The sequence below is a fragment of the Rattus rattus genome, chromosome 2, assembly GCF_011064425.1.
Source record: "Rattus rattus isolate New Zealand chromosome 2, Rrattus_CSIRO_v1, whole genome shotgun sequence".
In the NCBI taxonomy this organism is placed as follows: Eukaryota; Metazoa; Chordata; class Mammalia; order Rodentia; family Muridae; genus Rattus; species Rattus rattus.
The window spans coordinates 213,614,992-213,629,358 of NC_046155.1; the positions used below are offsets into that span (position 1 = coordinate 213,614,992).

Sequence of the window (14,367 nt, forward strand, 5' to 3'; positions counted from 1 at the left end):
CTAGTTAACTATACAGGATTAATCGGTGATTACACAATATGACTGTACATTGGAGGGGATATTCTGTTCTATTTGATAATGGATAAATGATATTGTTGAGCTCAAAGGGGAGTTTAAGTAATCTGTGCAGATGGTATTAAAAACTGACTTGCTTGATCCATGTGCAAGCTAAAAGCATCAGTGGAGAGTAAATAAGAGCAATAAACATTCACTATTTATTGAGTCCCTATCACCAGCAATGACCTGAGTCAATAGACTGCCATCTTGCTCTTGATGGAAAAGGCTGATTTTTTAATGATCACATGGCGGCGGCTGGGATCAATAAATGACCACGATGCCTTTACCCAGGAAGTCCATTTGGAAGGTATGATCCTCTGGAGACTCACCTACAAATTCTCTAATCTAAAGAATAATCATACTATAAGGAAGGCATTGCCACTCCATGACCAGACAATGATCTGAGACTTCCTAGGAATTAAGAACTAAACTCTAGGCTGACACCTTGATAATAGGTAGGAGTAAACCCCGGTTAGCTGGTCATTTAGCAGTACCATTTCATTTGCACTCTCCAGTTGCTCAAGTGCCATGGAGTCCCTGGAGGGACAAAGGAAGCTCTTCTATGAGACTTACCAACTTCCTCATTCCGAGAGCAGCCATTTCTAACATAGGAATGTGTGCTCCATTGCCAAGATGGGTTGAGAAGCAATAGAAGGGATGCTTAATTCTTGGGTATAGCGTCGATCTATTCTGCTAGCTGATCTCATACCACAGTATCCTATGATGACTATGACTCCATTGTATAGTCTGTGTCAATAAACATCTTCAGCCTCCTTTATTTTCTGACTAGTCTATGTCTACACTGACACAGGAGGAGCAGCCGGATGATTTTCTATGTTGATACAAGAGAGTGAAAGTAAAACAGACCCAACACTAAAAAAACTATCAAAGTCGAACATTTCTTGTCTTAACACTATCTTACGTGAAATTATGTGAATATCTTTTCACATTCCTTTATAAATCCATATATAAGCCTAAATAATTTGGGAATGAGTATTAGTTCTGGTTATTAAACTCAGCCTGACGTGAATATTGTGAATAAAATTAAAAAGTCAAGAGCAGAAGGCAGGCGGGTTTATGTAAGACAATCTCTGACTTCTAACCTAAATTTAGTGGCCCAAGTTTAATTTGAGAATCAACTGTCACTGCTTGTTCAGTTCTCAGGAATAAGAAACAATTGGCTTGAGAACCTTGCCACCCAGGAGCCTTATATGCACCACATTATCAGCAGTGGTATCAGTTTTGTCTTACATGTTTTAACCTGTGCTGTTGTGTTCCCTTCACATAACATTTTGTGGATCTGCACTTTCGGCATCACTCCCAACTAAGGAACTCACACTCAGCTTCTAACTCATTCCTAAACCACCCGCATGGCTCCGTTGGAGCTGTGCTTTAGAAGTAAGTGCCAATAAATATCATAAATGGCTATCTGTGAAACGACAGGACCCTTTGTCACAATATCAAGAAAAGAATAGTGATAAGAATCATCACTATTCACCTTTCATCTAAAAATTGCTAACCAGACAAATAGCAGGCGCAAGGGAGAATTTCAGAAGTGGAAAGTGACGGAAGGCATACTCTACCTGCTGTAAATCCAGGGTAATCGTCACATAATGGTATTCCACTCCGTTCTTGATACTAGGGCTCTGCCACCAAGTGTTCTTGCCATCAATAGCGTTCGTGATCGGGTGCCTCTCTACGGAATCGGCAGCAGCATGAGGAGGAGGAGAAAAGATCAGATGATGAGTTTATACCCGTCTCTTCAGGGCAAAGGCAAAACAAAGATGAGGTATAACAGCCCTGTGAATAACAAGCGTTAGCCGTCAAACCACCTCCGTGATTTCATACTCTACCCAACACGCAGGAAATGACGTCATCACGCCTGGGCTACAAAAGAAGGTATGAAACATTGACCACTGGCTAAACTGGACAACCTTAAAGATACAACCAGAAACTAATGCAGAGAAATAGTACAGACATCTAAATAGCATGCTGATCATACGATAAAGAAAGATTCTCCTGTTGAAAAGGTGCTTGAATGTTGTCTACTCATGCATGTTCTCCTTTGCAGAGACTTGGGCAGTCCAGTATACATGTGGCTTTACTATAAAATGATACCATTTTCTGTCTATGAGGTATTTTCTAACAATCTTTAGCTTGTTACTTTTTTTTTGAATTTTTCCCTTTTTATTGGATATTTTATGTACTTACATTTCAGTGTTATCCTTTTCCCTCTCTCCCCCTCCCCTGCTTCTATGAGGAAGCTCCCACTCCCACCCACCCACTCCACCTCAACACCCTGGCATTCCCCTACTGGGGAAACGAGCCTTCACAGCACCAAGGGCTTTTCCTCCTATTGATTCCAGACAATGCTGCCCTCTGCTACATAAGTGGCTGGAGCCATGGGTTCCTCCATGTGTACTCTTTGGTGGTTTAGTTCCTGAGAGCTCTGGAGCGGGGGTCCTTTTTATTATCATTCTATTCATTTGCATCTCAAATGATATCCCACTTCTCAGTTACCCCTTCCACCAATCCCCCCATCCCATGATATTTTACTTTCAGGTTACCTCTGCACCAGCCCCACATCCCACATCTGCCCTTTCCCCTACCCTTTGCCTGTATGAGATTCCCTCACAATGTAAAACTATATTGGGAGATTCCCCAAACCCCCTATGCAGTATTTGCTTGGCTGTGTATCCCTAATTCCAGAGGAGGAATCTAGTCAACATTTGCAAGCCAGGAGAATGGCGCATGAAACTTAAATGTACCAACCAAACATAGGCTTTTGCACACAAACCAAATCAGGTAGATTTGAAGAAAACCTATTGTGGGATTTAAACAGAGCCTGGAGTCAGTAAGGATGTGTGAGCACTCCTCCAACCATGACTGTCTTTTGTAGGATGAGGTCATACAGTTGAGGCATGTACGAGATAGGACGAGGCCTGTCATTGGGTGAGAAGGAAGGATGGGCAGGAGGAAAGTTAGAGGGAAGAGGAGGAGACTGGAACAGAAGGAGACTGGAGACTGGAGAAGAAGGCAGAGAATCCTCGGAGAGAACATGGAGGCTGACGTTAAGATTCCACTCTGTGTATTTACAGGTTGTTATGAATATTCTTAAGGGATGGATGTGTACAGGGCTTTGTATGTTTAGGTGGGCAATTATAGCTTATCAATTGGATCAGAGGTTATTGTATTGTGTGCTCTTTCTTGTGGAGAACTGAGTTTGCGAGAGTGTGTGGCAGCAGACACACTGGGCTGCCATGAATTTGGGATGTGTGTTTATGGCAAGATATCTACTGGATATCTTGGGTCACTGTGGTGCCGGACCTAGTGGGGGAAAAGACAATCTTTTAATTTTATAATTTTACAGCAACAGTCTTTTAGTATAGTTCTCTTTTTTCTTACAAACCCGTAGCTTATAGATTCTCCTGTTTTCAAATTCATCTTACATATCTGAGAGAAGAAATATCCTCATGTTTCACAGCCGTGATACATTTTGGGCTGTATTGGAACCTCTTCTCCTACCTCATGAGTTCTAGGTCTTTCTTTCTCATGTAAGTATACACAGACCACACCTGGCTGAGGACGGCTGGAGCAGTGGCCATTGACTCTTTCTGCTCTCAGGGCTACAATAAAGATGTCTTAAGTGCCTCAGACCTCCCATGGAAGCCAGCAATTCTACTCCCTGAAATGTCCACCAAGTGTCATGAGAGTCTATGCTAGCGTGCTATCCTCCTGCTCCTTCTGATAGAAGTGTGTCCAGCAGTGCCAGCCTTGGGAACTTGAACAAACTGTCTCAAACAATATTCAGAGATATGGTGTGATGGTTGATTTTGTTTCTCAACCTAACTTGATCTAGGATCAACCAACAGACCAGCTGCTGACACACCTAGGCAGAAATATAGATGCACCTTCCAGTGGCAGCCCAGATAAAAGGAGGTGCAAGAGAAAATCTTTATGCTCCTTGCCTTGTTGCCTTGGCATCGCACTAGCAAGCTTTCTCCTCTGTTGCTGCCTCTGATGCCAGTGGAGTTACATCAAGATTCTTTGGGCTTCCCACATGCACTGGAGATCAATGGCCGTCCAGAACTTCAGCAGCAGGTTGGGATGTCTAATTGAGTGGCCACTGTGTTCTCAGCTTCTCCTTTGGGAAGACAGACATTGTTGGCCTATCCAGGTCATATTGTGTAAGAAATGTTGTTTTAATATATATTTATTTTAATAGATCTGTTGTAGAGAACCTGAAATAATTTTGTCACCATGAGGATCAATCCCATCCTCCTAATTTGCCAACATAATACAGGAGGCAGGACATATATTTCATCTAATGATAGGGAATGAAAGACCATGACACTTGGACTACAAAAAGGAGGCATATAGATGCTAGCTGTTTCATGGCCCCTTGATTTAACACTTAACTGGCCATAGACTAATCATTTAAATTCCATTTTATCCCTAAAATGGGGGCGGCAACACTCCACTCACAGTAGCATTTTCCAGATCCTCGACTTCCAGGAGAAAAGTAAAATCAGAAAAAACAATATGCACATAAAAGATTTAGGAGTTAATATTCTACCCTAAGAATTTTATAAGAAACAGTAATCTTGACTCTGATTACCCTTCATCTGATAAAACCATGAATCCAAAATTCATTCATAAGTTAATTAACATTTAGAAACCTATGATTAGCTTAAAAATATCAAATTAATGAAAATTTAGTCAAAATTTTTCTTTATTCTTATATGAAGACTATGGATGCTTATTTATTGACCTTAGTAGCCATTGATCAGTACAGACATTTGGGTGGGATCCCTTTCTTCAGAGGCTTCCCCATGAGGAACATGTTTATGTAATACTATAATAAATTTTAAGCCTGTTGAGAAAGCATATTGTTATGAATCTGATAGACATATTCCACCTAATAAAAATTGAAGATAAAAATAAAAATTATGGTTTTTGCATATAAAAATCTGATATAATATAAAAATTATCTTTAAAAGAAAGAAATACAGTTTAGTCAGTGAAGTACTTATTTTGTGAGCAGGGAAATCCCAAGAAAGCAGCGTGGTGTGGTGTGGTGTGTGTGTGTGTGTGTGTGTGTGTGTGTGTGTGTGTGTGTGTGTGTGTGTATGTGTGTGTGTGTGTGTGTCTGTATGTCTGTGTGTATGTGTGTATGTAGGTGTGTGTGAATTTGCTCCACACCTCAGATCCTGGTTAGAATTTGGACTGTACTGGAACTCTTTCCAGGAGAACCCTTGGGATTTTTCTGACCAGCCAGCATAGTTGTTTAGGCAAGGTCCAGGAAAAAATGACAGATAATATCTCATTATCAAAGATGGGCAGTTTCCAGGTTATCTTCTGTCCTTTTCACACGCCACAGGACACACACACACACACACACACACACACACACACACACACACACACCCCACATCTGTGTACTCATATACATGAATGAATACATGAAAGAATGTTGATTAAATTTGCTGTTTTTACCTAGTGAATATTTTGATGTTAATTTTGTTTAGACTTCTTTATAATCTTCAATGACAAACATAAATTAGGTAAAGTCTGATGTTCATGTTTTAATCTAGCTACGACAATATAGGACAGAATGGTAATATAGCATTGCCAGTGTTCCATGGACTTGAGTTTGTACAAGTCTTATCACATCAGCAGGCCATTGTGATGAGGCATCCTATCTTATTAATAAAAGAAAGCTGAGGAAGGATTTAACGATCAGTTCCAGTTGGATTCTGTTGATGCCAGGTATAATGTCCCTTTATAAGAACAGCAAATGGCAGGAACATAACTGAATACCAACAAATGTCTCTGGTAGTGTGGGTGAATGCAAAAATCAGCACATTGGGAGCAAAACATAATGTATTATTGGCATTGTCCTTACAGAGAGTTAAATATATAGGTGATAGATAGATAGATAGATAGATAGATAGATAGATAGATAGATAGACAGATAACATTCCCACATCTTCCTTTTTTTGTCATTGCTGTTATCATGTGTTAGAATTAAAGCACGCACATACATCTCTCTCTCTCTCTCTCTCTCTCTCTCTCTCTCTCACACACACACACACACACACACACACACACACACACACACACACATATCCAAACAGAATTCATAGTTTTCAGTAACTGCCAAGAAAACCTGTTTAAATGGGAATCTTGACATCTGCTACCTTGGGTAAAATTGATATGAGAATTAGCCAGGAAAAAGATGAAGATATGTATCAACAGTAAACCAAAACTCTTGCTTTAATAATTATAATTTTCGTATACTATTAATTTTTGGCAGATTTCCCTTATTTAAAAAAAAGATAGAAACATTATCCACCAAGAGAATAAACTGTAAAAGTCAAACGGAGAGGCAACTGCATCTAAAAACTGGCTGGGGTGTCATAAGGCAGTTTCTCAAACAGTTTGTGTTTTAATTAAGAAGCACAAACTCCTAGCAGCCAGAGAGTTCACCTTTCACTTTTTTCGCGTGGTCAGTGTGGGCCTTGCAGATTCATTCTAGAAGGTCCCTGAACGTGTGGAAATTTACCATCTGATACTCCAACTTTTACTCGAACATATTCACATAATTTATTGCCAAATTTTTATCCCTGTCAGAGCCTATTCTTTCTGAGTTTCCGGTATCAAAATTGATTTTGAAACGCAATGAAGCAGCTCACACTGAAAAGTAACGCGAAGTAAATCCCTGTGACAAGTACGTAAAAGTCACGTGAGCAAGCCGAGAAGTCCGCAGCTCTCCTCCCATGCACCTTCCTTCATTGAAAGAATCAGTTCTGGCTTTGATGTGAAAAACTCGGTGTGTCCTCGTTGAAATATAAGCATCTTCCACTGAGATGCGAGAGACCCCAAATAAAAGACAGAAGGGTGACAAGATGGGTCTGCAGCTCTGCTGGGCAAGGGGATGAGTCATTCATTTCTCCAACCCGGAGACTCTACTCAGTTACTTAACATTCTAAACTCTGCATCACTAATGCTGGTTCTATGATACTACTCACTCCATCTTTCTACATTTTGTATAAAATATATACATATACTTAAATGTATTTATATTCTGTATATACTATATAAGTACATTTATATTTATATTATTATAAATATTATTATATAACTATATTGTTATTATAAATAAATTACAAATATTATTATAAATATATATAGAGAGACCATAATATAAAGAACATTTTAATTTCATATTTAATACATATACTGGCTGGTTTTGTGTGTCAACTTGACACAAACTGGAGTTGTCACAGACAAAGAGAGTCTCCCTTAAGGAAATGCCTCCATGAGATCCAGATGTAAGGCATTTTCTCAATGAGTGATCTAAGAGGGAGAGCCCAGCCCACTGTGGATGGAGCCATCCCTGGACTGGTGGTCCTGGGTTCTATAAGAAAGAAAGCTGAGCAAGCCGTGGGGAGCAATCTAGCAAGCAGCACCCCTCCATGGCCTCTGTATCAGCTCCTGACTTCAGGTTCCTGCCCTGTGTAAGTTCTTGTCCCAACTTCCTTTGGTAAAACAGCAATGTGGAAGTATAAGCTGAATAAACCCTTTCCCCGCCAACTTGCTTCTTGGTCATTATGTTTCGTGCAAGAATAGAAACCCCGACTAAGACAAAATGTGTGTTCTATATGCATAAACAGTGCTGTGAACACATTTATCTTTCTAATCCTTCTCTTTCCTACCCTAATCTATGCACACAGCACACCTTCCTTCCACCCCATGTTCATCTTCCCCCTACCTCACTTTTTAAATGTTAAAATATATTTCTTAACTGCATTTTTATTTACATTTTAAATGTTATCTCATTTCCTGGTTTCCCCTCCAGAGACTCGCTATCCCACACCCACCCCCTGCTTCTATGAGGGTGCTCCCTCACCCATCCACCCACTCCCTCCCACCTCCCCACCCTGACATTCCCCTACCCTGGGACATCGAGCCTTGATAGGACCAAGGGCCACTCCTCCCATTGATGTGCGATAAGGCCATCTTCTGCTACATATGTGGATGGAGCCATAGGTCCATCTCTGTGTTCTCTTGGGACAGTGGTTCATCCCTGGGAGCTCTGGGGGCTCTTGTTGATTGATATTGTTGTTCTTCTTATGGGGTTGCAACCTCCCTCATCTAGTTCAGTCCTTTCTCTAACTCCTCCATTGGGGACCCTGTTCTCGGTTCGATGGTTGGCTGTGAGCATCCACCTCTGTATTTGTCAAGCTCTGGCAGAGCCTCTCAGGAGACAGCTATATCAGGCTCCTGGCAGCATGCACTTCTTGGCATGCACACTATTGTCTGGGTTTGGTGTCTGTATATGGGATGCATCCCAGGTGGGGCAGGCTCTGGATGGCCTTTCAGTCTCTGCTCCATGCTTTGTCTCTGTATTTCCTCCTATGAATATTTTTGTTCCCCCTTCTAAGAAAGTCTGAAGCATCCACACTTTGATCTCCCTTCTTCTTGAACTTCATGTGGTTTGTGAATTGTATCGTGGGTATTCCAACAACCCTCATGTCTTAATGGAAACTTTGAGCTACCAGTCCCTGGATAAATGGTAATTTCTGTTCATCAGATCTCATCTCTATTCCCAGGGAAGAGGTAAGTTAATATCCATTAATTCATTTCTTTCCTGTTTTTTCTCCTCTACTGTCTCTGAGTTCTCCTTGACAGTCCATCTACTTATTTCCTAACTTCTCTTTTTTAAAGCCTGACTCAATATCTATACCTCCATCATCCTTCCTTACTCTCAACTAGATGTCACATTTTCCTAATTCCTTGCCTTGAATTTTTTAAGTCTTTATCACTAGATTATGTACAGTAATTCTCTTACCTAGTAATACTTCTCCAAGTTCTAACACTGGCCTTTGGTTCTTAATATATCAAAACACAGACATAGCAAAACCTACCTCTCCCAACTCCCATGCTCACATCAGAGTCACTAAAAGAAAAAATCTCCTCATGGATGCCCTCCATGAAATACATTCATTTTTTCAAATATTCTGGATATACAAGATCAGCAATTTTAATCACAGAAATATCCATATTCCCTATATATGGAAATATAAGTATCCAAGTTTTTTAAATTTATAAATTTGATATGATGTCATTTCGCTCTCTCTCTCTCTCTCTCTCTCTCTCTCTCTCTCTCTCACTCTCTCATAGTTTCATTATTTGCTACAAATTGCAAAATATTCTTCCTTCCTCATCCATTAAGAAACAGTTCAATATAGTAAAAGAACGTTATATATTTGTTCAAGCCCAGAGGCTGTGCATTACTCAGAGTAAGACCCACTGTGTAATGTAGGTTTCTGTGTGCGAATCAGCACTGTAGATGGGGAGAAAACCCTGAAGTTTTGTTAGGAGGCACACACATGCCAGGGAAGGAATGTTTGAGAAATCTTGGTACTCTATTCTTTATTATGAGGCCAACCTAAAACAGTGTTTAAAATAATATACAAAGGAAATTTAAATTGACCAAATTTGAAAATTGTCTAATTATAAAATTTTCATCAGCACTTCAATTTCCATTCAGTATTTACTCTATCAATGCCTTTTCTAGATAATCAATATAGACACTGATATAGTTTCTAAAACATATCTCTGAATCGGCCTTTATCTCTAAAATTAGTAGATTAATTCCCTTTTTGCTCTATCATGTCATATCTAGGTTTATGTATTACTTCTTTTGATAATCCAGTTAGTCTTACTAACTTGTACACTCTCTCTCTATACATGACTCCCTCCCTGAATGTGGGTCTTGGCCTGTTCTTAGTGCCTGATTTACATTTTGTCTGCCCCTGATTTTCTCAATTTCTCTATGACAAAGAATATTTACAATGTTACTTTGTGCTCCAGTATTGATCATAGTACATGTCATAGTACCTGTACTTATTCTGTGAAATAGATATCTGGTTCACAGAGGGCAATCAAACAGCTTAGCAAGCTCCTCTTCTCAGATACTTGTCCATTGGTTTGGAGGACCCTTCCTTACCCAGTTCCAGCTTCTACATTCCACACATGATGAAACTCTGCTCTCTGAGTCTCAACGATTTCAGTTCTTATCATTCTTAACTACTTAGACATCTTTTCCACAAGCAAGCTTTTCTGTCTTATTCTGATTGTTTTCCTTCTCGCCTCTCTCTTCTTCTCTGTTATACTTGTACTTATTAAACTGGTTCGTGCTTGACCTAAGTTTCCACTTCATCATGGTTTCATTGCCAAGAGTTCTCTCACATTGAAACTGAATTTATGACCCTCTTCTCTCACTACAGGACCTGTGTCCATGAACCCTTGGCTCACTAGCTGAAAACCAGAACGTACTTTTTTCCTATTGGATCTGAAGAACAGTACCTAGAAAATAAGTAACCACGGAACAGTCACGTCTCACGTGAATCAGCAAATCCCCAGAGAGCATTCTGAACCAGGGAGTCTAATAATTTCCTTAGAACTTCGACTAGTTAATTCCCCTCTATTACTGAACTTTGTATATGTATGGGACACTAATGCTAAATGTTTATAAAATGAAAAAGAGGATTCATAAAAAAAACTCACAGTAAAAGAAAATTGTGGAATTTTTAGGCTCATGAGTTCTTTGAACTAAATGCAATTTGGCTTCAATGGCTTTGTGTGTGTGTGTGTGTGTGTGTGTGTGTGTGTGTGTGTGTGTGTGTGTGTGTGTGTGCATTGATTGCATTCAGTGCCCCATACAAAATCCATATACAATACATACGGTATGGATGGCTGCTGTTCTGATTGCAGATTCGACACTGGGGATTCCTCACAGGCTGCCCAGGGACATGTTCCACCAACTTGCAGTACATCTCAGGTCCTTTTTCCCCACATGTAGCATTGGTTGTGATGAGCGCATTCGAAGCAAGATTCAGGACAGCAGGAAATAAACCTGAGAAAAGGTGACAGAAGTGGATCAGACCTTTTTTGCTTTATTTTTAAAGTACAATTTAACTGGCATTTTTCAGGGAAGTAAATCGATACAAATAGAAATAACTAGTCAACTAAATACCAGAGTTAAGTCAGCAGAGTGCATCAAAAGTACTCTATTAAAAGAACTCTTTAAAATAGGTTCTGGGTTTTAAGATGTCCTCTTAACATTCAGCCGCTAGTATTTAATTTAAATAGTTATTCAAACCAGACATTACATACCTAATATGATGGCATTATTCTATCAGAATCTTCTGTATCCCATGTCATTTGTACCCAGTATTAAGCTATGGCATGTGTAATTTCTATACAACTGTGTATTCATGTTCTTTATCATCCTTGTATGCCTCAATTACCATTTAGCACAGATTGATGCTACAACACCTCTCTGTGTAGACTGGAGAAAACTATTTGTTATTGATTTCTGTACCACCAAAACTTTATCATAGAATTTAATGGTCTTAGGCCAGAAATTGCTCATTTGGGTGTAATGGAAAGATCTGACTTATGTAGGCCTAGCTCAGGGCAAAGCTGGAGAGGTCTCTTGTTTGCAATGGGAACCCAGTGGAGTCTTCACTACTGCTTAGGTGATGCCTTTCTGCTACACAGAAATGCTACAACTTGCATTCTATGAACCTCCTTCCAGTAATAGTGCCGTAAAACCATTCATCAAAAGCCCTTCTTTAACTGAAACCTCATCATGGAAGAGATATATTTGAGATGTCAACTAAGCGGACTTGAGTTGTACCTGGAACATTCTTAATCCCTCGGTTTCTCTTGGCTCTGCAAATGTTCCAGCTACGTCTGTATCGCTTCGGCTGTTAACAAAAAGCCCTTTGTAACTTTATTTTATACATGGTGCTTTACTGAGACCCTTAGATTTAGCAACTCAGGAATGCTTTCTGCCTTAATTTCAGGCATTGTCACATGGTGAAGACATAGTTAGGACTCAGTATCTGCAAAATGGGGAGGTGCCATCTTGGCTCAAGCATCAATCCGAACCAGCTGCCTATGTTAATATCGCCTTTCCTATTAGTGTACATCCACAGCATGCCAGACACTATTCTGTCTGCGTCTGCCACTGTTCTTGTGCTTTTCATCTTTGGGGACTAATTTGTGTCACAAAACCATCATGTGATCTGTGTGCGCTCTTTTACCTTCACTTCATTAAGCGCTGAATAACTTGCCTGGGATACAGCTGGCAAGCAGCAAGGTTTTGCTTCCCAGCCCCGGTGCCTGACCCAAGAGACTGACATTTACAACTTTCCCTCATTTTCTAGTATTTAACATTAACTTCGTTTACATAATCCCACTGACCAGCTCAACCACTCTTTTTGGAGAAGTTACTCATCTCATCTCTGGTCCTCACAACATGACCCATTCTATCCATGTGTCATGTTATGATCGCTGTTCAGAGAAATATTAGCCCGTCACAAAAATACCGTATTTACCTCATGAAAAAATGGAGAAATATTTTGTAACAAGTAGGGAGCTCACCCAACAGGCATCCATTCTATTTTTCATTTTGTCTTTTCTTCAAGCCAAATAAATGTTATTGGAAATAGTCTTACCATTTTGCGAAGTTATCAAGTGGCAAATTTTAAAGAGTTAGTCCCCGGAGAAACACTTCTTCATTTTAGACATTTTACTCCCTCATTTAGTAAATTATATATGATGAAATAATTAAGGTTCATCTAGGTGTCTTCCTCCTCTGTCATTCTGTACTCCTTTGTGCTACTGTACAATTATTCTTTCAGAGATATTTTGAACATGCACAAAGCCATATATCCAAACACTTGAGAGGTACTAAGATGAGTTTTATGAGGTAGGGAAATGTAAATGAGCTCTTGGGAAAAATACTGAAGTTTACAGGAAAGAACAGGTGTGCCAGGCAGAGGAAATGGTACCTGGGCTGGACTCTTTGGCCTTTGGGAAGCTTCAGAGTATTTGACCCAATCTTTGTCCTAGCACATAAGAGAATGTCTTTGGGTAGGTATGTGACATGGACATAGATACACAGTTACACATAGAGTACATAGAGTGATTCACCAAAGCAGATCATCACATGGTGTCATTGCTGACAACTTTCCCCTCTTCTTCAAAAGTTTAAAGTACAACACAATAGTGTAAGAAAAACACATGTATGGTTTTCTGCTTGGGAGAGAGCTAGATCTTTCTTTTTGGGTAGTAACATGAGGTTGGGTAAGTAAATTCTCTGCCTAACACTTTCCAGGAGAGCCCGTGTGTTTGTTTATTCATATATTATATATATATATATATATATATATATATACACATATACATATATACATACATACATTTAGCAAATATATATATTACCCATGGCCTGCTGGGACATGTCTAAAACTTACTCGGGACCCTGTGAATTTGATTCTGTCAAATTTTCTCTTCCTTAACTATATGTCTCTTCCTAACATATGAAGTCTTGAACTTCATATGGCCATTGGTCCTATCTTGCCAATATTGACAGACATCTTTTCTCAAGTGGTACGGTGCTACAGGGCTTAATTTGAGACCAGTCCTGTGCTATCAAAGGTCAAAGCTGTTATAAAAGAAGGACCAGAAAGAGACAGGAAGGATCACATTAATTAGTGTGTATTCTAGGTTTATAATATGGAAAATAGAATTCCATGTTATTTCCCCCACAGGGATATGTGGATAAAATGAATGAAAAAGATTGAGACATAAGAGGATTATAGATGCCTAAGTGACATTGATCAAGAAACTATGCTCTGTTCTTCATAATGTGGATTCCCAATCATCTACTGTGTAATTGTACTTTTACAAGGCAGTACAATTCATTGATGAGTAACACACAGTTAAGACGGATAATGTAATTTGAGCCTAGCTCTTGGAATCTCAGATTGCTCGAGGAAGACTTAGACCCTGATCCTCTGAAAATCTTAACAATTTATATACTTCGCAAAATACATAGTTATCACTCCATTATTGCTTCCTCGGGTATTTAAACATTATACTGAAGATATTAATACAATTAACATTTAGCCCTTTTCACTTCTTTCCCATTGATTTGTTTCTACTATACGTATTGATTGCATGCTCAAAATTAACCTCTTCACAATATAATTGCCTTGCTTCAAGTTCAGGGAGCAGCTGCTTTATCAAATTTTATCACTATTTTCTGTTTGTTTTAAAAAAAATCAGTACAGGATAATGGTCTTGGAAGGCCCTCAATTAGTTGTTAATGACCAATTCAAAGAATTGGTCGATATTTGAGCTTTTATTGACTCCTTGGCATGTCATATTATGGATTGCAATACGTTTTCATTATATGCTAAACCTATTAGGCTATTCCCATTCATTCCC

The 14,367-nt window shown here is 39.3% G+C and overlaps 1 protein-coding gene across 1 annotated transcript in view; it reads right to left on the reverse strand.

Moving 5' to 3' along the window:
• The window catches only part of Lama2 (laminin subunit alpha 2), a 470,233-nt gene extending 458,293 nt beyond the window's left edge, over positions 1–11,940 (reverse strand). The window contains exons 1-4 of the mRNA XM_032895270.1: positions 11,893–11,940; positions 11,768–11,837; positions 10,811–10,981; positions 1,641–1,753 (exon numbers count right to left, since the gene is read on the reverse strand). Of these exons, the coding sequence (XP_032751161.1) occupies positions 1,641–1,753; positions 10,811–10,981; positions 11,768–11,837; positions 11,893–11,940 (402 nt within the window). The remainder of the gene's footprint in view (positions 1–1,640; positions 1,754–10,810; positions 10,982–11,767; positions 11,838–11,892) is intronic.
• Between the last annotated feature and the right edge of the window lie 2,427 nt (positions 11,941–14,367).